Below are 24,542 nucleotides of genomic sequence, written 5' to 3' on the forward strand. Positions count from 1 at the left end.
AGTCAACTTTTGTTTGTGTCAAATCCATGAAAATATGTTTATATACATTACAAGTTTAATTTTCAAAGGTCTCAGGGTCTAAAAATGTTCATTTTTTATAAAACAATAAAATATAAAGTTTCAGCCTGATTCGGCCTGAAAGTTCAAAAATCCGATATTTGGTCAATGGTTCCTATGGCAGCTATAGTATAGCTCTGATCGGATTGATTTTTGTTTGTGATTTAGAACCTTAAAATATAATCCAGCCCCCAAAATTTCAGCCCAATTGGTTAACATTTAAGCCAACAATAAATAGTTAACATTAAACTTCTCATACAAATGTGAAAATTACACATGCAGTGTATTAAAATATCGAATTCCCGCTCTCGCCTTATATTCTCATCAAAATGCTTACGATACTTATTCCAACAATGGAAAAATCGGTGAATCGATTTATTCCCTCCAAAATTTTTGTGCGAGAAAGCCAAAAAAGAATTAGTAAATATGGCGAAATTGCGTTCTAGTGATAAAGCTATTTTGTTGGGTCACGACTCTCCTCAAATTTTGGGAACTAAGTTACCGTCAACATCACAACGTTATCACAACGGGCCGAAACCGGCCTAAGTGTGACGGGTTCCGAGCGAGCCCGGCAGCCGCCTCAACCTAATCTAACCTAACCTACCGTCAATAAAGCAAGTACTCTGTGTATTTTTCTACAATCACAGCAAAGTTCGTTTGACAATAAAAAAATGTCTTTTGGGAAAAGGCGCGAGTTCCTGTGCGTCAAGAATATCACTGTGTGGCTAAGCTACAACACTTATATAGCGAATGGAAAAATCTTAGAAAAAAAACAAGAATAAAACTATATACTCTTTCAGAGCTAAGGAAGCTGCTTTTGGCGCTAAGTTTGACAATTGGTTCGATATTGCACACGCAGATGCCATGTCGATGATGAAAATTGAAGAGGACAAGACATTTCTTGAACTGCAGCGCCAGACCCAAAGATCAGGGCATTTAGCTGGACTAGACACCATCTCGGTAAAAAAAAATCAACGAAAATGTGAACGCCAACTAACGGATCAAGTCCGAAAGCAAAAAGAGAGTGCGCGAATTGCTACTGAGATCGTATTTTATAATTTTTTTACGTAAACCATCAATATCTTCAGGACGTCTAACATATTCTGGAAGTGAATGCGAATCCAGCGATTATTCGATGCATAATCATCTGGACATGGAAATATCGGATAACGAAACTGAACCGCCTCCAGCGAAAAGAGGCAGGAAAAATTGGTTTACCCAAAGAGTTTTATCATGTTTAGATAAGTGGAGGATCACTAAAAATGCAGCCATGTATTTGATATCCACTATAGCTGAAGCTTTAGGCCACAAAATCAGTGAATATGCTATGAATAGGAGAACAAGGTTAGGTTAGGTTAGGTAGAGACGGCCGCCAAGCTCGCTCGGAGCCCAGCACACATAGGCCGGTTTCGGCCCGTTGTGATACCGTTTGGGATCATTCCCTCCCTGCAGATGAGACTTCATGTCAACAGTTGTCCCATCCAGATGCCCTTATAAAGTTGACGATCTTTCTGGGACATAGCGTGGACATCTCCGAGATGTCGTTCAGAAAGGCAGAGCCCAAGTGATGCAGCCTCCTTCTGCTGAGAGCTGGACAGGAACAGAACAGGTGTTCCACTGTTTCCTCCTCGTCCTCGTCTCTGCAGCTGCGGCAGAAATCATTGTATGGGGCACCCAGCCTGTTTGCGTGGGTGCCTACTAGCCAGTGTCCTGTGAGGGAACGTATGACTGCGCTGCACCTTTCCCTGCCTAGTTTGCAGAGCTCTGAGGTGCGCTTCTTATCTATGGTCGGCAATGTTTGCCGAGCTGTGCGACAACGTGGCCCTGTTTGCCACTTGTTGTCTATCAGTAGCGTGTACTGCTCTTTTATGATGAGCTTGCAGGTGGCCATAGGCATACAAATATCCTCCTTATCTTGGAGAAGGGGGGTTGTAGTGCCAGATCTGGCCAGCTCGTCCGCTATGCAGTTGCCCTCGATATCCCGGTGACCCGGGACCCATATAAGGCTGATAGCAAATTGCTGAGCCATCTCGTGAAGAGATCTGCGGCACTTCGCCACAGTAGCCGAGTTCGAGGAGATCGCGTTAAGTGATCTGATCGCAGCTTGGCTGTCGCTGTAGATGTTTAGATTGGTTGCCGTGGTGGTAACCGTATGAAGGCAGTACAGAGCCTCCCTGATTGCTGTAACTTCCGCTTGGAAGACGCTACAGTGATCCGGAAGCCTGAAAGATTGCCTTATGTTAAGTTGTTCAGAGTAGATTCCTCCTCCAACCCTGCCGTCCAGTTTTAAGCCATCCGTGAAGATGCTTATGGCCCCGTCTGGGCCGGGGGGTCCCTCGAGCCAATCGTCTCTATGAGGGATGATTATGCTGAATGGAGTCTCCGTGTGCTCCATTGGAACTTGATAGTCCGTTCTTGCTGGGACCTTGTTGTTTTTGTTTAGTATAGATGAGTGACCTATGTTCTGGGGTACCCATTGTTCAGAGTCCCTAAGACGTATTGCTGCCATTTCTGCCCGCTCCTTTCCTGCAAAGTCAAGGCTCTGAAGGCATAACATGGCGTTTAGCGCATCATTTGGTGTAGTTCGAAGAGCTCCACTGATGCAGAGGGCGGCTGTTCGCTGAACCTTGCCCAGCTGATTGGTTATTGTCCTTTTCGCTAGGGCAGGCCACCAGACAGTAACTCCGTAGAGTATTATAGGTCTGACTATTGCCAGATATATCCATCGGACTATGCTTGGGTTCATGCCCCACTTTAGGCCGATAGCTTTTTTGCAAGTATAGAGTGCTGTCGTTGCCTTCCTCACTCTATCCTTGACATTCAGGTTCCAGCTAAGCTTTTTGTCAATTACCAACCCTAAGTAACTGGCACTGTCGCTGAAGGAGAGCCTGTATCCGTTTAGTGTTGGGGGGTTGAGGGGCGGGACCTTGTATTTTTTTGTGAATAACACGAGTTCCGTTTTCGAGGGATTTAGTCCCAATCCGCGCGATTCTGTCCATTGGGACAATCGAGCAAGCTTTGCAGTCATTAGGTCGCATAGTGTTTGGGGATATTTCCCCGAAAAGATAATTGCAACGTCATCCGCGTATGCCACTACTTTACAGCCCCCCTCTTCCAGGTCGCAAAGAATCTTATTGACTGCAATGTTCCATAGAAGAGGAGACAGAACTCCCCCTTGCGGGGTTCCTCTGTTGACATACCTTGACTGGGTGGACGATCCCATCGATGATGTCACCGTCCTGCGTATGAGCAATTGATCAATGAGCATCACCAAGTGACGGTCCACCCCCAGGTCGGTCAGGGCTTCTGTAATGGCGCCCGGTGTGACGTTATTGAAGGCTCCCTCGATATCGAGAAAAGCTATTAGTGAGTATTCTTTGAGATGCAGGGATTTTTCTACACTCGAGATCACTTCGTGAAGTGCCGTTTCTGTGGATTTTCCTTTCCGGTAGGCATGCTGCGCACTTGAGTACAGCTGGGGACTTATGGTAGTACGTAATTGTAGCCCGATAAGTCTCTCAAAGGTTTTGAGTAGGAAAGACGATAAACTGATTGGTCTAAAGTCTTTTGGGGTTGAGTGTGAGGCTTTGCCTGCTTTAGGGATGAAAACTATCCTAGCCTTAAGCCACGCTTGCGGTATTGTACATACCGCCAGTATCTTCCTGAAGATACTATGTAGCCAGTTGATGGCCGTCTCCCCGGCCCTCTGAAGCTGGGCCGGGATTACCTGGTCCGGGCCTGGCGATTTAAACGGGTTGAAGCTGTTTAATGCCCAACTTATGTTCCGTTTTGTAAGGATATGGTCCATCGATACTACCGATCCCTCTCTTGGGAGGTGTGACGGCTCGGTGGATGTGCATCCGGGGAAGTGCGTGTCGAGCAAAATGTGCAGGGACTCCTCACTAGAGTTGGTCCACGTGCCATCATTCTTTTTGAGGTACCCTACCGAGGGGGTGGTTTTTGAGAGAACTTTCCGGAGTCTTGCGGCCTCCGAGGTTTCCTCGATTTCGGAGCAAAATTTTTGCCAGGAGGCTCTTTTAGCCTTCCTTTTTGTATAGTGCTAGACTGGTTTTATAGTCTGCCCAGTGAGTATCCTCCTTAGTTCTTGTGGCTCTGTTGAATAGAGTCCTGCAAGTTCTACGAAGGGTGTCTAGTTGCTTGGACCACCAGGGGGGTTTCTTTTTTCCCCTTGGTCTGGTAGAAGGACATGCTGCCTTGAAGGCTTTGTTGCACGCATCCGTAAACCTGTACACAAGACGGTTTAGGTTGTCTTCAGTGTTCGGGCAGTTAGGGGCGTTAGGAGGGAGTAGCTCCTCCAGCTTTGTGCTATATTTTTCCCAGTTGGCTTTTCTGGGGTTGATATAGTCGGTGGGTTTGGGAATATCGAAGGATAATATCGTCTCGATATACCTGTGGTCCGAGAAGGAGTGGTCTCCTAGGACTCTCCAGCTCTTGATTGTGTCCAGCAGTTTGCTTGACACTAGCGTGAGGTCAATGACCTCCTGCCGATTTTTAATTATAAATGTGGGGTCATTACCCCGATTGCATATGAATAAATTTGAGTTCAGGATGAAGCTGAACAGTGACTCACCCGTTACATTCGTGTCCGTACTCCCCCATTGGGTGTGGTGGGCGTTGGCATCGCAACCTATAAGTAGGTCTTTGTCCGTCCTTTCGCTGTCGCTGGCTATTTTGCGAACAAGGTCGTTCGGAGGATCATCCTCCTCGTGGGCCATATAGGATGCCACCAGCCTGAGATGATGACCTCTTAGTTCTAGGCTTGCCGCCGTGTTATCTCCATCGCTATAATTGTGGAGCAGAAAGATATTTAGGTGCTTTCTAGCAAGTATGCAGGTACGGATTTTACCTTCATTTTGGGATACAATGATCTTGTATTCCCTCGTCCCCAATCCACAGACCTTGCCTCCTACCACCCAAGGCTCCTGGATCAGGACTAAGTCGGCTCCGCTTGCGTCTATGCGGAGTATGAGAGCAGCCGATGCTGCTTTACAGTGGTGGAGATTTATTTGAAGGATCCTTAGGACCATCTTCAAGATTCTCCACCACCGTGATGTCCGCGTCCGAGTCATCTGAGACTCTCTCTCGGCACATTGACTCGAAGTCGAGCATCAGTTCTGTATCTGAGGAGAAGCCTTCCTGGTCTGGCTCCAGCTCGTCGTCAGGCGCTTCGATCTCCGCAACGACATCCTGCACGTCTGGGTTGACGACAGGAAGAGCCGCGGCCGCCGCGTCCGATTTTTACACCTTGATGGTGACCGAGCTGAAGCCGAAGTTTAGCTCTCCTTTTGCTGCCTCTATCGGGGCCAGCGACTCTTTATTGAGAACGAGAACTGCCTGGTTAGTCGGCCCTTGTGTCGTCTCAACTTTGGCTACCTTCCAATCGGAGGTTGGTAGTCCTGGGTTGCACCTCTGCAACATCTTGAGGATGCGTTCTGGCTCCTTAAAGGTAGCCGGCACCCAAATTCTGGCCCTCGGTCTGCTGGGCACCTCGCTCCAGTCGACTGCGACGAGTTTCGCCCCAGCATAAACCTCGCCGACCTGCGCTACCGCCGCTTTGTACAGCTTCACAGAGCGCTCGTCTTCGCAGGCAATTATCTTTACATTGCCCTGGAACCACCCCATGTCCTTGCAGACTGGCGGAGGTCCAGGGTCTTTGTCGAGGAGTTCGAAGCAGCGGTCGGCCAATGCCGCTTCCACCCACTTCCACTGACTCCTTGGGACTCTCCCCTCTGCGCTGCCTTTGTCGAGGACACCAATTAGCGTCCTCTCCTTGGCAATCTGCGCAAAGGAGACATTTGGCAGCACTCTGGAGCGCTTTGCTACCGGTCCCGGTGTCTCCTGCGAGCGCTGCCTCTTGGCTTGGGGAGCCACCTTTTTCTGTTCTAAGGTGAACTCCGGAAGTACGGCCGAAGCCCATTCCACCTTCTTCAGCCATTCGGCTGATGGGCTGGCTTCACTGCTGGCGTGTTGCCGACGGAGTATGTGCCCTGCACTCCTCTTTTCGGCATATGAGTATCGTCTGGCTTGGGCACTTGTCGACGGCAAGTCAACCCCCTCCGCTTTACCAGAAGGTCGGGCAGCCGCAATATTGCTTAGCTTCCCTTCCAAGGTGTCAGCTTCGGGAGTTACCTTGCCACCCACACCGGATTCGGGATGGGACCCCCTCGGGTTCGCACAGGCACCTTCCACCTTGTAGGTATTCCCCACTATAGAGCCGGTTGGGCCAGGCCTTTGGGCCGCTGCCTTTCCGAGCTTGGGATTGCTCCCAGTTGGCATTTGGGGAGCGCCGCACTCATTTGTTTTTTTGTTGGTTTTGTTTTTATTGTTATACATCTTGTTCCCACGAGATGCAGAGAAAGGGAAAGGTCAGCCCGGGCAGAGATCCACGTTGCCCGGGTAAGGCATCATTAGAACAGGGGGCTGCCAAGTCCCTGAGCCCTCCGTTAGAGACTGGGCTATTTTTTATACCGGGCCCCCAGCCAGGCTGACTCTCGGCACGGGTCGAGTAACACACTTAGTCCGGCCCGGTGTGAGGTGGGTGTGGGGGTTGGGATGTGGGTAGGTATTGTGTATGGATGGGAGTGTGTGAGCTACTTATTGAGGCGGCACCACAAGCGCATCGTCAGTGTTGCTGCTTCGCGAACACCCGCTGGCTGTCCGGGACTGCTTATTTCGGTACTCTCCCGTGAGGGATGCCCGCTTATTCGCAGCTGACCTACCGAGGTAGGCCGTTCGCTATCCGCAACCCGCGACCCGTCCGGTGGCCTCAGCTAGGCCCCCTTTGAGCTACCTCACAAGCTCATCAGACCAGAAATAGGAGAACAAACAACATCCCAATATCCAATATATTGGTAAAATAACTTTATGTTATTACGTATTCTTTTACAAGTTCACGTTTATTCTCAGATGTCAGCAGTGGTTCATTGGGATGGCAATATGCTTTCCGAACTGACTGGGCACGGCAAAGTTTAACGATTGCCAATAATTATATCACATATGGAAGGCGAACAACTTCTGGGAGTGCCAAAATTAAGTGCATCTACAGGAGTAGACATTTCACACGCAACTTTTAATTTGTTGACCGAATGGGCAATAGTTGATAAAATCAAAGCAGCCTATTTTGATACAACTGCATCCAATTCTGGACGACTTAATGACGCTGCATTCCGTCTAGAGCAACTACTAGACCGAAACCTTTTCTACCTCTCATGCAGACATCAAATCAGTGAAATCAGTGAAGTCAAATAGTGTTCGTGTGGAACACTATTGCACAAACCAAGCTTCGGTTTGGTATCACTGATCATTACGTTACAACGCATTTAAATGACAGAAGAAATGCAATAATTAACTTCTGTCAAGTTCCACCGAGAAAGCATCATGCGCGTACTGATTATATTGAGTTGTTGGAGCTAACTCTAATTTTTTTCGAATCGGTTCCGAAAGGTCATAGTCTCCGACTCCCTGGACCAATGCACCATGCTCGCTGGATGTCTAAGGCGATTTATACCTTAAAACATATAAATATTTTCGAGAGGAGTTTACGTTAACAACTCGAGAAGAAATATATTTGCGCGATAAAATAATTGGTTCCGGTCAACATCAGCTATTGAAGCTCCAAATCTGGACTTTCAATTCATATGCAAAATGTACACCTATAAAGAAACTTGCAGGCATTTGTGATATTTATCTGATGAAAATATCACACTTTCATTGTTTGACGATAGAGTTGCTTTCATGGAGTAACGAGAAATGGCGAAGGAACTCTTGGCCCTTTGTGTTTACCATGTTCTGCAAAACGCCTAGTTTTGAAAAAAAAAGAATTGCCTACATTCAAGACTCTTTGCCTACAAAGAGACTATCTGATTTTCTGAGACCTAATTCTGCTACCTTTTTCGATCGCTTTTATATTGCCCAAGTTTTTTAACTGACGACCCTTCAGAATGGCAGAGACATGAAGATTTTCAATATATTTTAGGTTAGGTTAGGTTCAGGCGGTAGCCTGGGGGAGGGATAAACCCTCCCAAGCTCACTTGGCCCTGTAGAAGGTCCGTTGTGATGCCGCATGGGAGTGTGCCCCTTCCCAATGCCTAAAAACCGTGGAGAACAGGCTGTTGCAAATAAAGGGCAGTCTTGAGATTTTACAGGAAACGCTTTGCTGCCATCTCCTATTGGCATTTTGCTCGAACAATTCGTGCGTTAGGAGCCTGCACGTAGCCAAGGGCATCGCTACCTGCTCCCTCTCCGATAGGAGAGGGATCGTAGTACCCTGCCTGGCTAGCTCGTCGGCGGCGTCGTTCCCCTCGATGTCCCTGTGGCCGGGGACCCATATTAGGAAGAGATCTAACTGCTCTGCGATCTCGTGCAGAGACCTGCGGCAGTCATTCACAGTCGCTGAGTTCGACGATATTGAGCCTAGAGCTTTAACAGTCGCTTGGCTGTCCGAGCAGACGCACACTAAGTGCGTGTCTAGACGTTTTTGGAGACGATCGAAATGGCCTCCTTGATGGCTTCAACCTCCGCTTGGAACACACTACAGTGATCCGGGAGCCTGAAGCAATGACTGATGTTCAGCTCGCTACAGTTGACTCCGCCTCCCACGCGGTCGTCTAACTTTGAGCCATCAGTGTAGAAGTGAGCCGCATTTGCAGGTCCTGGTTCGCCCATCTCCCAGTCCTCCCTAGGTGGGATTGATACCTGGAAGGGCGTCGAGAGGTGATCACTAGGAATACAGTAATCTGTCCTCTCTGGTAATTGCGGGAGTCTCATCAGGAGTCCCGAGTGCCCAACCGCGGACGCCTTCCACAGTCTGGCTTCTCTCATTCTGAAGGCAGAAAGTGTTGCCACCTTCCTTCCCATGAGATGTACAGAGAGGAGGTCCAGCACAGTATCCAGGGCTTCCCCTGGAGTAGTGCGTAGCCCGCCAGTGATGCATAGCTCTGTCATGCGTTGAACTCTGCTGAGTTTGTTGAGGCATGTCCTTCTGTCTAAGGCTGGCCACCATACCACCACTCCATAGAGCATGATCGGTCGTATGATGGCGGTGTAGAGCCACCGGACTATATAGGGGGTCATTCCCCATTTTAGTCCGATGGCTTCCTGCAAGTATAGAGGGCTACTGTGGCTTTCTTTACTCTGTCCTCTACGCTCAATTTCCAGTCGAGCTTTCTGCCGAGGATTAGGCCAAGATACTTGGCGTTGCTGCTGAAAACTAGCGCTTCCCCACTTAGTCTAGGGGGAATCAGTACCGGAACTTTGTACTTCCTAGTGAAAAGCATCAATTCCGTTTTAGACGGGTTGACGCCTCGACCGCATTTGTCCGCCCATTTTGACATTTTCATGAGTGTGCTTGTCAGGCACTCACACAGCGTCTGCGGGAATATACCCGAGAATGCTATAGCAACATCATCCGCATACGCCACCACGCGGCAGTCACCCCCCTCTATCTCCCGCAGCAGTTCGTTCACTGCCACGTTCCATAGGAAGGGCGAGAGGACTCCGCCCTGTGGGGTGCCTCTACTGACAAATCTGGTGGACGTGGACGTCCCCAGTGATGCCTCAACCGTCCTGCATTGTAGCATCTGATCGATCAGGCTCACCGACCGGGAGGATGTTATTAAAGGCGCCTTCTATGTCGAGGAAGGCTACTAGGGTGTACTCCTTACAGTTGAGGGACGCTTCTATGATCGATGTGATCGTGTGTAGGGCCGTTTCGGTGGATCTTCCTTTCCGATAGGCATGCTGGGAGTCTGAGATTAGACTAGGCGAAATATTTACCGTGAGATGCATCCCCAAAAGCCGTTCCATCGTCTTCAGAAGGAAGGACGAGAGACTTATGGGTCTGAAATCTTTGGGTGCAGTGTGCGAGGGCTTGCCTGCCTTGGGGATGAAGACGACTTTGGTATGAAGCCAGGTTTCCGAGATATATCCATGGAAGAAGATTCCCTCGTATATCCTTTTGAGCCAATTAGTGGCTTTTTGTCCAGCGTGAATCAGTTGGGAAAGTGGGTGCTAAGGAGAAGATTTAGCGACTCGTTGCTGGACGTTGACCATGATTGGTCCGCATTCTTCAGATAGCCCAGAGTGGGTGTAGTCTTCGAGAGAACTTTTCGCAAGCGCGAGGCTTTATCCAGCGCCTCATTGCAGGTAATGAGTAAATATCGGTAAATAGTTTAACAAGATGAGTCGTGGCTTCCCTGGAAATCTCCTCCTCAGGTGGAGTCTCAGGGAGAACACGACAGAGGTGGTCTGAGTATCGAGCCTAGTTTGTCCACCTAAGGTTCCGGAATTGAGCTGGTCTCGGTAGTGAAAAAGAGAATACGGTTTCCACGTACTGGTCCGAGAAGGAGTGCTCTTCCAGGACCCTCCAGGATACGATGTTCCCATGTAACTCATGAGAGGCAAGTGTGAGGTCCAGGACCTCCTTGCGGTTTTTAATAATGAAGGTGGGATCATTCCCCCTATTTAATAGGACCATCTGAGTGGTCACTAATAGTTGGTGTCAGTACTTCCCCACTGGCAGTGGATGCATTGGCGTCGCACCCTACGATTAGGCCAGTGTCCTTGGCCTCGCAGTCTGTGATTAGCGCCCTGAGCGCCTGTGAAGGGGGGTCTGGTTGGTCGTGACCCATGTACGTGGAGCAGATTCTCAGTGAGCACCCCTGGCCTTCGACGCTCACTGCTGTTTGGTCTTCATTGCTGAAATTTGGGAGCAAAAATAAGTGCAAATCTCTTTTTGCAAGGATGCAGGTGCAAGTTTTACCTGCGGTGTCAGCTACGTAGGTTTGACCCTGTTTTCGAGGATCCAGGGCTCCTGAATGAGGACTATGTCGGCTCCACCCTTGGCTAGGTGGAGCAAGAGAGCAGCGCATGCTGCCTTACAATGGTGGAGGTTCATCTGCAGGAGTATCAGTGACATTCCTGAGGTTCACCTCCACCATTGTCTAGTCGTGGTCGCTCTCCGAAGAGTCCAGCTCCTCCCCGACCCCGATGTAGTTTAGATCTCTACCCAGATCGCTCACGTCTGACACGGACCCATCTAGGATGTCATCCGACACCACTGATGCCCCGACAACGACACAGACACAGGCTTCATTTCCATGCTAGGGATCTCCGGGGCTCCAGGTCTGGCTCGACCGTCGGTTGCAAGCCCTTAGAGTCGGACTATGTCGTACGGTACTATGACTACCTTCTTGTAGCCGTAGTCCACAGTGCCCTCCGTGTCGTGGCGAAGTCTAACCGACTCCTCGTTCAGGACGAGGATGATTTGGCGCCTCTGTCCGTTGCTCTCCTCTACCTTGGCCACCTTCCAATCGGCTGTGGGAAGGTGGGGGTTGCAGACCTGCAGAATCCGGAGAATCTTATCCGGCTCTGCAGGCTTCGCCGAGACCCACGCTCTGCCCCTCGGCTTGCTGGGGATGTCCTCCCACTTCACGGCCTCCAGCTGGGCTCCTGAGTAGACCTCCTTGAGCGGTGCTACCGCCTTCGCGTAGAGGGCCGCCGAGCGAGTTTCTTGGCAGGCGATGGCTTTCACCCTGCCTTGGTGCCACCCGGCGTCCTCGCACTTGGGCGGTGGTCCTCCATTTTCCTCTAACTCCTAGAGGAAGCGGTCTTGGAGCTCGTTTTCCACGAGGTGCCATTTGTCCCGAGGAATCTGCCCGTCGCAGTGTTTTCGTCCTCTTCGACTTGGATTTGTTGGACTTGTGTGGCGGTGTCCTCCGCCGAGCGTTGCCGCTTGCTTGGGGCCTTGGGTGTGGCCTTGCCAGCTTTGGCTGGCTAGTAGTCGGGCAGGACTGTCTTGGCCCATCGCCGCGATTCGATTCCCTGGGCAGACGCCAGGAACACCGGGTCGTCGTTGCCCAGGATGAAGGCCGCACGTCTCTTGTCTTGGAACTTGGGCCTATCTTTCTAGGCAGAGGCGCCGCCTGTCGGGGTTGTCAAGGGGTCCCCGGTCCCAAGGGGTCTGCCAGCCGCGATATCGCTCTGCATGGCCGCCACCCCGGTAACCGGGTCGCCCTTGGGTCCCCCCGACGTGGATTGGCCCGATTGGTTTTTCGGTCCTCTCCTCCCAGCGCCTGCTGCCTCGAGACGGTGGACCGACTTAGTCTCCCTCCCCGTCTTTTTGGGCACTGGTTTCCCAGATGCGTTTGTAGAGGGATGGTCTTTTCCCTCCGGCACTTTAGGAGGAGTGCGGTGTTTTTTGTTTGTATATTTAGATTTGGCATATAGAGGTTATTTCACTGATATTTTTCTTCTCTCCGCCCGACTACAATTAGCCAGCATCCTGGCAGAGAAATGACCGTACCAGGTCCTGTTTCCAGCCGCCCCCACGGGAAGAGTATAGTCGCACTTCCGACGGTGTGTACAGTTACAGCGGGTGCCGGTTTGCTCGTGCCCACCTGTATCCTATGACGCGGAGCACAGTCGCCTTGGAACCAGGGCAAGCCATGAACGCGAGGCGCCTGTGCCCCGTTCCGAGTCTACAGTTGTGACGAGCCAACACGACATCCGTTTATCCCCCTGTAGCATCCGACAGCTGACAGCTGCTTTAAACATATTAAAAAATTTAAAAGTGGTTAATGATACAGCCGAACGTGCTGTTAAACTTATGCAGGACTATAATCAAATACTAACCAAAAAAGAAGATTAGTTTCAGAAGTTGCTAAACGTCGCAAAAGAATATGCTAGTCAATATCCATTGAATAATAAAAATGCCTTAATATAATACAACTATTTATTGTTGGCTCAAATTTAAGCCAATTGGACTGACATTTTGATGGCTGGATTATATTTTAAGGTTCTAAATCACAAAAGAAAAATCAATCCGATCAGAGCAATATATAGTATAGCTGCCATAGACCAAATTGGCCAAATATCGTATTTTTGAACTTTGACCTCAAGTCGCCACCTGTAAACGTTGTCGAATCAGGCTGAAACTTTATATTTTATTGTTTTATAACAAAAGGAACATTTTTAGACCCTGAGACTTTTGATTCCGACTCATTTTTCACCCATACAAATAAGGGCAAGCCTAATATACCTATACCATACATACCATAACCAAAAATTGCAAAACAATTTTCGCTATTTTATTTGAAGAAAAATCACTTTAATAGAGAATAACTTTAAAGAACGACCAGATATTTCAAAGAAGAAACATATAATTTTGTAATGTTTTATTGATCGTTCTTTTTTGTTGGTTTTGACAAATTACACAGAACAAATGATCTTTCACCTTTTTCTTCTTGATTATAAAAGAGTATACATACCCTGTATTAGATTATTAGTGACTATAAGAGCTGAATCAACCAAATCTATGTTCAAACTCCTGTGGTATCACACTGAAATAAGTGTATTTCAAAATTTTGACACGCCCTCTTCCGCTTCCACAAAAGTCGAAAACGTTTGTAGTTCACAATTTCGAAGATACGGAAAAACCTAAAACAATAGAGGATAACGATTATAGATTGCTGAATCAGATCGGATCATTATTATAGCCAGAGTGAAGAAAATGATTTTCTGTTGCACTCTCCCTTTTTATCTCACACTCTTCCTTGACAAATGGCAACCCTGGCGGAGCGAGTGAGACATACCGTCTGGATGGTACTTTTTTAGTAGGAAGAGAGAGAGAGACATATTTAGCTGACGGTGCGGCATGCACAAATCATTATGTGGAGTGACGATATACAGAATGCAAGAATTAACATTAGAGTATATATAACTAGCGCTCGAACTCGAGCTCGCCTCTATTTTTCGCCATCTTTATATAGTCTTCTCTCATGACAAGTGCTTGTGCAATTAAGATAGATGCGCAGTCTGCTTTGTCTACGTCCTTACAAAACCACCCCCACCGTGGCCAAGGTCTATAACCCGGCGGATTTGGATGCGGATCTTCTCGAGGAATCCCACTAGCTCTCCTACTCTCGCCACGACCCTGACCCGAGTATCTGAGTGTTATCGGGTGCCGCCAATTTCGCGCTTGATGCCCACCCCGTTGATGCTGCTCACTGGATGCGGTCACCCCTAGTCCTGAAGACGGTTCCGGGCCAACACCACCTCGCCCCAAGCGAGCCAGAAATGGTTTTGGTGGCGGAATCGGTCCATCAGTCGTACTCGACGACTTCCTTTTCGGGATTGCTCCTCGAGACCCCTGCTCGTGGTGAACCTCCTCCCGCTGCGGTTCATTCTGATGCTGCAGCTGTCTAACCGGCTGGAGTACTTCATTGAGTTGATGCATCATCAAAATTAATCTGGATCTATAGGAAACAGAAAGTTGTATTTTGTCGCCATTTTTATGTAACAATAAATATGTAACATAAAATATGTAACAATTCCATTTTATTTTTCGTATTTCCAGGTGATCTAAAACTAATGAAACATAAATATTCTGTTAACATGAGTAATGTATCAATATAAGTTTAGATATGGGGTCGGCAAAGCCCCCGTTTTATGGCGTTTTTCTCGTCTTTGATCGAAAATAATTACAAAACAACACTTGCAAAAATATGAAAAAAAAACAGTACAGTTCTTATTTTTTACACTTCGAACTGATATGCTCAAACACAAACAACTGTGCGCAGCATTTGTGCGAAAAATGCAAATGAAGGGATCACTTTTTGTATTTTAATAAGATATTTTTCAAATACCTCTTTTTTTAATAGAGCCTTTAGTCTGGGGGGCATAATATTAGTTGTTGTCTATTTTGTAATTAGTTTATTTTGTTTAAAATTATAAGGTTTATTTTACACAATTTCTATTCCATTTCAGCAAAATCCTGGGATGGTGTACCCAACAAATATTTATGTCTCCAAATTTCTATATTACAAATTTTATAAATTAGATTAGATTAAGTGCAAAAAAGATTACCATTGTCATAGAAAAACAAACGAAGCAAAAAAACAGAATACTCAAATAACATTAAACAAAAATATTACTGCAGTGCAATTGTGAAAATACTTCTGTTTTGGTTGCACTATTTGCACTTTACGGTAATTTTCAGGCTGAACTTCTTGGCAGAAAACAAATGCACTGGGGGAAGAAGTGTGGTTCTAAAATATACATGTTTATGTATGCACTCAGGTGCATATATATTTATCTTTCTGTGTTATCTCATTACATAAAGGCCTAAATAAATATTTAATTCAATTAAGATCAACAAAATTTGTATGTACATTATGACCCACATAGGTATGATAGTTTATATAGATTTTCTAATTATGTTTCCCACAATGCGTACAAAATTTGTTTGTTTGCTTGTTTTTTTTCGGCTAACCCACAACCCATCTGTAATAATAAAACCGACGAATTCTCTACAACGGCAAATTCAATAAATCACCTGGCGTGTCACAACGTAACTCAATACAATAATAAATTAAATTTGTATGCCACATTATAAATGTGGGAAAACACGGATGGTCGATTAAACCAAATCCGCAACATTCGTATGCTAACACACATATCACACACAATTTTTAAATCATTTGCGCACGTATCGAAACAAACGGCTAAATATGTCTCGTATAGAGAACTACCACGGCTCAAATACAGTGTTCCTAGTCGGTGTTCTAATGTCAGTTGTAGGGTTCGTTTTTATAACATTCACCTTAATGGCATTGTGCTACAGGTCAGTTGTAGTACATAGAAACTTCTCCCTGTGTCTGAGGTTAGTTGAAAAGAAGTAATGAAAAAGCCAGCTCTAAATACAAATACAAATTACAACCACAAAAAACAACAAAAAGTACCTTGAAAATAATTTTCAAAATTACAAAACAACACTTGCTAAAATATGAAAAGAAAAACAGTAAATTTTTTAATTTATTTCGCATTTTGATATATTTTTCTGTGTCGTAATTTTAAATACATGTGCGTTATTGTCATTTTTATTTTCATAATATATCATTTCTAACACACTTACAACATCGGCGCTAAGCGCACTAGAGTATCTACACATCTTATTATATGTAAATCTGTATATACAACTCAAATTATATATGTTTATTTAGTAAAATCACTATATATATCTAGATAAAGCGTTCCTCCACGGCTCACAAAATGGAAAATATAGGATAAACATCTACGAGAAAAGTTGTAAAAATTGGGTTAGCCCAATAAGGTCCAATGGGTGTTTAAATACTCATGAAAACTATGATAGTTTGAATTTTAGCGACAAACTCACCAGCTTGTAATAATAATATAATTTTCTTGTAATGTAAAGACTAAAGATAGATCTAGAAGGAGAATTCTCGTACAGCATAGTTTTTTGTGGGCTACCCAAAAGACAGGTTTCTTAGTGGTCCAAAAAATTATAGTCGCGCAATCGTTTTATACAGTTTCGGACGTCGTCTGTGCAATAGAAATTATTTAACAGCGTAACATATCGCTGGCCAAAAGCCAAGTCTAATGAAAATTACAATTTTAATGTATGTACTAAATAAATACCAAACGGGTATATACAGTACCGAAAGCAAAATTATGTTCCTATGTCGAAAACTTTAACTGGATTAACAACCAGATGAAAATAATAATAAGATTTCGTGAAAAACATTAACATATTTCGAAAAAAGAGTATTTTGCTATTTAAATACCCAAGCTTGCGCAAGTAAACAAATGTTCTATCAACTCTCTATCAAATGGCTCTATCAACTCTATGGTCTCCAAAGCAAACATTTTAAAATTTCATGAAAATCTTACGCGCCGTTTAGGAGCAGACCGTAATGGGTTAATTGAAGCATTTGAAAAGTTTTAACATATCTGGAGGCCCGATTGAGGAAAGAAAGGCTCATTTGGAACCTCATGCCTCGAGGCCCGGTATATCTCTCGACGGCTTTAAAACGTCGTTCACGCTATAGTTGAAAGCGTAGCAAAGCTTTCAAAAGTTGATATTTTTTTTTTTGTAGAAATCATCAGCAATATGTCCTTATGTTTTTATTAAATTGTTTTCTGATATTAATAGTATGTCTCTACTACCATCGTGGTAGATATCAGAAACATTATGATATAAAAATAAACATGCTTGATCGATCAAACAAATTTTAGCTTGTCCGTGGTGATCTTTCCAAACTCTCGTTCCAGCAGTTTGCGCAGTTGCGGCAATACAGTGTGTTTGTTGTTTACTAGTGTGTCCTGAGTACATACTATAAGCTGTATAATATTTTTCGCTCTCGATTTATGTAAAAAAATCAGACATCTTATTTAACTGGAACTATGCCGACTATTTCTGAAAGAATCCAAAATTGTAATTAAAAAAATTGTTGTATAATCCAGGACATCAAAATTAATTTTTTTTTTTTTAGATTATATTTTTATAGTAAAGCTTGGTTTTTTTTTAGCGTAGCTTGGGTATTTTGGCCTAGTTTTAAAAAATCTTGCAAGTAAATAAATCCAAATTTAATTATACATTTTTGGACCACTAAGCCTCAATATACGAGAAAATTATTAGAGCTATCAAAAATGTATTATCTAGATAATCAAGATTGCAAAATTTTGATCATATCGGCTCATTATTATAGCCAGAATAAAGAAAATCATTTCCCATTGCTCACTCAGCAATCTCGGGCTTGCTATCTCGCTCTCTCTCTCTCACTCTCTCTCCGCTCACTCTCTTTGTCTGTCTGTCTCTACCTATCTTGCTCATCAGTACGGCGCGGCATGGATAAACGCCCATCGCTGCTGGGCGGAGAGAGAGAAAGAGAGAAGATATAACGAACGGTGTGATATGGAAACAGCTAAAATATTTTCCCATGAGGTGGAAATCGAATAGAAGAAGTGCAGGAATCAGATTACATAAACTAGTCGGCACAATTATTTTGACGAAGTAAAAATCGTGTATTTTTTAGCATAACTTTTTTGTGACTTTATTAAGAGTTTTTGATTTATTTTTCTTTTAAATATATAACTAATAGAAACTTAAAAATAAGGAAACAAATATATTTTTATTCAAACTCAAAAAGATTTTAAGTAATAAGTAATTTCACAGTATGGCATAAGTATTTTGACAAGATTGTTTAATTTAAATAACAAAGTTTAAGCTTTACAAAAGTGAATGAATTAAGCAAATTTTAATTTAATATATATCCTCCTTTGGCTTCCGCATGGCGCCTGATCTGGTTACATTTCTGAAACCATTATGTTTTTTAAACTTATTAATTAGATAGTGAACAGTTTCGTTCAACAAAACGAGAGAAAAGACAATTTCTGAGCTCACTTCCCTTTGGCAAGCGATATCTCCGGAGATCCCTCAAAATTTACTGGATATTTGTTTCCTTATTTTAAAGTTTCTATTAGTTATATATTTAAAAGAAAAATAAATCAAAAACTTTTAATAAAGTCACAAAAAAGTTATGCTACAAAATACACGATTTTTACTTCGTCAAAATAATCATGCCGACTAGTCTACTTATATACAAGCTTAGTACCAGGTATTCTGTTGTCGCGGTACGTCTGGCCCGCCTGATTGTATGAGTTACATAAGATCACATACTTATATACAAGCTGAGTACCAGGTATTATAGTTTCGTGGTACGTGTGGAGTGACCCGCATGTACATACATATGTATATATGAGAACATACGAGAGCTCGACGGATGCTGGCGTTTTAGGGCTCGCACACACTGTAGCTCAAATCGGAGCTGAAAGCTTATTTATAGGCTCTGAAAAAACAAACACACTGCACCGGTGCAAGTGCGCACTGCAGAACTAGCTGAGCTGAAAGCTGAAAAAGCTTGCTAAAATCAGCTCAGCTTAGTTTGATCGAACAAGCATTTTTGTTTTTTCAGCAAGCTGATTGCTGATTTTGTTCAAGTGTATTGAAACTGCGAAACATTGTTAAGCGATATTACCGTTAACTCAGCGCTGGAGAATAAGCGGGATTATTAAAAATCATTCAAATAGTTTTATTTCTATAATTTCTGGAAGGCGATATATTGGGCAAAAATGTTTTATTATGTACTATTTTCATATGTCAATAATAAATATAAAATACTATGTCCCCAAGTACAGTAAACGCTCGAAAGACATCACAATGTTTATTATTATAAATAATAATAATAATTGAAAATTATTATAATAATTCGTAAAATAAAAGTAATACGAATACAATACGCAACAGAAATGTGGTTGAAATACACGGAATTAAAAAAAAACGAAGAAAACTTCCGTCTGGCTACTGTACTTGATGTGATGTAATAAGTAAATAATAATATTATAATAATAATTATTAAGGAGAGAGACAAAGGGAGGCAACGGCTTTTAACTTCCAGAAATCAGATCAGCCGACAATGTACGCACCTGCGAGCTAATTCTGCCTGAAAAAAGCTCTCACATCAGCTGAGCTTTCAGCTCCAATTTCAGCGCCGATTTCGGCTGCGCTGTCAGCTACAGTGTGCGCGAGTACTTAGTGTCTGACTGTTGATTGTCTCTATTTATTAGACACACACACATTTCTAGTTATGTACATAGTATATGTTACAGTGTACACATATACACAGCTGACATTATAATGTCTTGTATTATGATAATTAAAATCTGGGTGACAATTTGGCTCGTCAAATGTCCACAATTTCACGTCAAAAATGTCGGAAAATTTTATTCGTCAGATGGGGAACTATGAACAATTCGGCCATCTATAGTATGCGGATACAATCTACATATGCTGGCGTATAACGAATTTTCGCTAACGAAATTGTCAGATATTTTACTAGCTGGGGTACATTTAATATATGCGTTTTATTTACAAAATTAAAAAGAAAATCAAAGTAAGCAGAATATCTATAAATGCATATTTATTCTGGGATTGTCAAGATTGGAAGCTCCGCCAATATTGGAGAAAACCGATTCTGTGGGAAATAAACGGCAGGGGTCGACTTCTATTTACTTTGTTATCATTCGAAGCCCACAAAATCGACTTTGCCTTGTGTAGAGTACATTTCCTTTCAATATCAAATTCCTTTAATCGGCTTTTTTGAACTCGCTTTCTTCCCTCTATTTTGCTTGTGCCAGAAATATAGAATATTTCACTTTATTGGGCCGAAAACCTTAAAGGAAAACACCGAGAAAATTTCTTCTGGATGTTACATACATCATTTGGGAAATGCTAATGGGAAATGTAAATTAGAATTCGGCATATTTGTTCGTGCGATAAAAATGTGTTGGGATTTAAGACCTCAGGGTCTAAAAGTATATCTTTCGGTATAAAAACAATAAAATACAAAGATTATAGTTCAATTTAAAAACGTTCAAGGTGGCGACTTGAGCGGAAAATAAAATTTCCCGCCGATGATTCCTATGGAAACTCTGAGCTCTTGAGCAGGCTATATGGCTCTGGCTTTTAGCGGAAACTCAGAAAATAGGTAGTAAAATATGTTTATATACATTTAAGTCAACACTAATTAACTAAAATTCCACTTTAATGCAAAAGTAGGGAATTTGTATTATTTAATGGTTAGAGTACTCCTTTGCGAAGTTCCACTTTTGAAAACAAGAGTTGTTACCAGAGTTGACTGCAAGCCTTTTAGAACGCTTCAGCTTCTATATACTTACACAGTGCGCATATTAATTTAAACTCAATACTTGGAACTTCAACAGATAAAGTTCACCGAAGCCTATAATGTATAGTATAAAAACACACCATACAAATAAATACGTCGCGCAAATATTTGATTTGTCAATTTTAACTCTTCTCAAAAAAAATATATATTTTTACGATATAAATCGTCTTAATCGTCGAAACCGATCTAAAAAATTACTATTAACCCTAACATTCAGCTTGAAATAAATTAATTATTGAATTTCTTGTAGCATTTAAGTGTCTGGCAACGCAGTAGTTGATGTAAAAATGTCATAATGTATTTTGGAAGCTGTCGAGCTTTTTTGGCAACTCTGACTCCAAAATTTACAAAAAATAATTGCTCCGTTTTTAAGGTTACAATTCGACGTTTATTGTTTGATATTGTTTGTGTGTTTTTTGTTCGAGGCCGTGGCCGGGGACTTAGATTTAGGTGTTAGGCGTTTTGGGCGACAACGAGTAATCCAGATCGACTGCCTCGAATAGGAACGACCGACTAGACAGAAAGAAGGCTCGAAGCAGTGGCTTATAGCAAGTAATAACTTTACATAGGTGTGTGCGTATTTGCACTGAGATCGTACATAGGCTGAGCGCGATAACAGAAAACTTAAGAGGCTGCTGCTTCGAACAATGTAAATGTGGCATCTGCCGAAAAGATGGTGCAAGTCATTTTTAAAGCGAGTGCTTAAATTATTTTAATGTACATCTTTCCGTTTTAAAAAGTATACAATTTTTTCAGTGGGCAGTAATTTACTCAATTTGTATGCAAGTCCATTGTCGAGGCTTCGCAGAATGTTTTCGTGGTCGTCTGTTTGCAGTCCAACACTGTTACTATCTGGTAGTTGCAGTCGGCGACGATGTTATCATCCAGTTAAAGGATGGTGTCGTTGTGGGCGACCGGGAAAGTAGTTATCTTTTTGCAAATGTACTTAATCTTAGGAAATTGAATGAAAAAGAGTATTATGCTATTTGATTGGGGAACTTTGATTTTAGATAATTCTAAAATGTTAGTACAATAATATTGGTGAGCTGATTAGAGAAAAAAGAATTTAAGTCATCATGGTCTAATATGACCGGATTGATTACGTTAACTTTTGCGAGGGAAATGGTGAGCATGAGATTACTTAGTTCGGATGCCAACATTCTGTTCCTAGCCAGCAAGGTCTCGTACAGGTGAGCCGAGTCAATTTTCTTTCCCTTTGCTGTCTCTAGCAATTTATTGACTGTGTCTGATAAGCGGTTGATTTGCTCCTAACATTGAGAATTCATGCTTATCTGCCTGTTATTTGATTCAATAAGTTGGGCCTCGTTTATTCGTATCTTTTATAGGTCGTCCGCGTCCGGAGTTCCGGCTACCACCTTTAAGGCCGAGCCCAGGATATTTAGGCTCCTAGCAACTCAGTGGTGCACTCTAATAGTGGCTAACATATTTCGGATATGGTCGGTATCCACCATTAGTAGTTTTCGCATGTGCGACTGTGGAAACATCTCGGTGAAATTTGCAGTCCCGTCCGCCATTCGTTCGTAACTTGTTAAGTTTGACGAATGCCTAAGGTAATTTATTTCGTCCCATACGAGTATGTCGCCGTCCAGTATCGGTACGTAGCCAGAATGTGAGTAGTCTGTTATGTGAGCGGTTACTAAGGCCACCAGAAGGAGTATCATGTGAATTAACCTAAGGAATGGAAAAAAAGGATGCTTGGTAATCTGTGATCCAGTCTCTAGGTATAAATGTAAATGGAGCGTCAAACATAGTGGGCTAAGTCGAAAGCTCACGTATGGGCGTAGGGGCATTACCTGAGATTGTCTTTGTGCACCAGTTGCAAAGTTGTTTCGAGCTCAGTGATGGTTCATTGTCGCAATATATTTGTCTAGATTTGGAGAAAATGTTCAGTGTTGCAATAGTGGGGCCTTTATATCCGCAATCGTGACGGAAGCTATCGGTTGTACAATGGCGAATCTCGAGAATTTGTCCACGCATGTTAGGAAGTACTTCCTATCTGTTGAAAAAACTTCGACGTGAAGCATTTCTCCAGTGAACGACGAAACTGGCGTTGGTCCCAACTCCTGTTTTTTTGGATGCATATCGTACTTTGCTCTAGAACAGATCTTGCAATTCATAACTACCTCGCTTGCGAATTTAGTCATTTTTGGGAAATAGTAATCGGCCAAGACCTGTTTTATCTTTTCCTGAGCAGCTCTATGTGTTCGATGGTGTTCGATTGTGACAATCTCCTTTCTTTCATTTTCATTGAAAATGTCTGCGACCAGATTCTTGCAATGCCAGAAGTTGATCGACGGAAAAGTACGTACTAGCTAGAGTCGCAAAACCACATTGCACTGCGTATACAACCATAGGGTTTACTGTGGTGTTCACGACCTCAGTAATCGAATTTTTGTCCGTTAAATTTATTATATGGCGCGTTTTTTCCCCAAAAACAATAAACATCTGCTTTAGAGGTAAACGCGCCATTTCTAGGACAATTTGATTCCTAAAGCAATTGACAGGCTTGTCTATCGTTTCTATCGTGTAAGTCAAAGACGCTTCGCTGTGCATTGTTGCTGCGTCAGATTGTGGCACGCTGTCTTCCAATGCATTGACGTTTTGTCGCGACAATGCGTCTGCGACATGGTTTTCCTTGCCTGGTTTCTTTGCATGGTTTCTTCGCCAAAAGCTCCCGTTCAATAGTAGCATAGTGACGCACACCGTTCTTTAGTGTCCTTTGTGAAAGGACCGCTCGGATGCAGAAGCTTACATCTGGGTACATCAATATTACGTTTTCTGGTGCTAGAATGTTCCTTAATTTCTGAAAGGCGTGTCGTTGGACCTCGCTCAAAATGATAGGTGTTTTTTTGTATTTGTATTTGCTGATGGACCCATTTTCCCCTTTTTAAGAAAGCGGTCGGGCAATCGACGTGAAATCTGTCACGAAGCATCTGTAGTAACTTGCCAGGCCCAAGAATGATCTTGGGCCGAAGAACGTTGTTGTCTCGACGTACTCCTGGATGGCCTTTGCCTTCTCAGGATCCGTCCTCGTGCCAAAAAATGTAACTTCTCTCGAGCGACTCTCATGTTGGCGTCATAGAGGGTTTTTAGCACCCAGTCGACGTGTTTAACATGGTCATCTTGAGACTTGGGGAAAATAATTACGTCATCGACATAGACGTAGCATGTTTTGCCGATTTGTTCGCGCAAAAAATCATCGATTGCTCTCTGGAAAATGATACCTGCATTTCGTACTTTCCTCCATTTACGGAAAAGGAAGTCTTCTCTCGGTCGCGCTACGCCAAGGTTATTTGGTGGTATCCCGACTTCAAGTCCAGTGTTGTGAAGTATCTGGCAGTACCCAAGTTTGCTAAGATCATTGAGATGCTTGTCATCGGGTATTTTTCGGCCACTGTTTTTTGATTGAGCTCCAGAAAGACCATTACGAGACGTTCCTTTTTATTGCCCGCCTCATCAGTGCCTTTTTTGTCGAACACAACAATCCTATATGGGATTATTATATGGTGGCCTGTATAGCCGTTGCGAAAGTTGCCGGATCCATGATGTCAGGGGAACGTTCGTTGCTTCCAGTCAAACGGAGGCCCCTAAGACACAAACGTAAACTATCGTCGCTATCGGAATGTTCTTGCTTGCTATCCCCTGGGTCTTGCAGACCCCACAGAGTGAAACTAAGCTATCGGATCGCTTAAAGGATTTGAGGTCACTATTAGGACTATCGCCCATTAGCAACTTCTTAATTTATTTGTATTTTTTATATTTTCATTTATTTATTTATTTACTTTTTAAATGAATTTAATTTTGATTTTAAATATCTCATATTGGGTCGCGATTACCAAAATTCTTGAATAAAATTGTACAAAAAGAGCTCTCGTACATGGTTTTTTTTCGGCTTATACTGTG

General features: G+C 43.5%; 1 protein-coding gene across 9 annotated transcripts in view; it reads left to right on the forward strand.

Moving 5' to 3' along the window:
- Window positions 1–24,542, forward strand: part of LOC6602744 (zinc metalloproteinase-disintegrin-like batroxstatin-3) — a 513,201-nt gene that overhangs the window by 391,353 nt on the left and 97,306 nt on the right. For 4 of the 9 annotated variants that reach the window (XM_026990250.1, XM_026990255.1, XM_026990254.1 and 1 more), the window contains exon 18: window positions 15,598–15,697. The exons of 2 other annotated variants lie outside the window; for them this stretch is intronic. In XM_026990250.1, the coding sequence (XP_026846051.1) occupies window positions 15,598–15,697 (100 nt within the window). Of the gene's footprint in view, window positions 1–14,841; window positions 14,944–15,597; window positions 15,737–24,542 lie in introns of those variants that run through there. 3 more of the 9 variants (XM_026990252.1, XM_026990253.1, XM_026990257.1) reach the window with 2 other exon arrangements.

Source organism: Drosophila persimilis, unplaced genomic scaffold (genome assembly GCF_003286085.1).
Source record: "Drosophila persimilis strain 14011-0111.01,24,50 unplaced genomic scaffold, DperRS2 tig00000572-arrow-pilon, whole genome shotgun sequence".
NCBI lineage: Eukaryota > Metazoa > Arthropoda > Insecta > Diptera > Drosophilidae > Drosophila > Drosophila persimilis.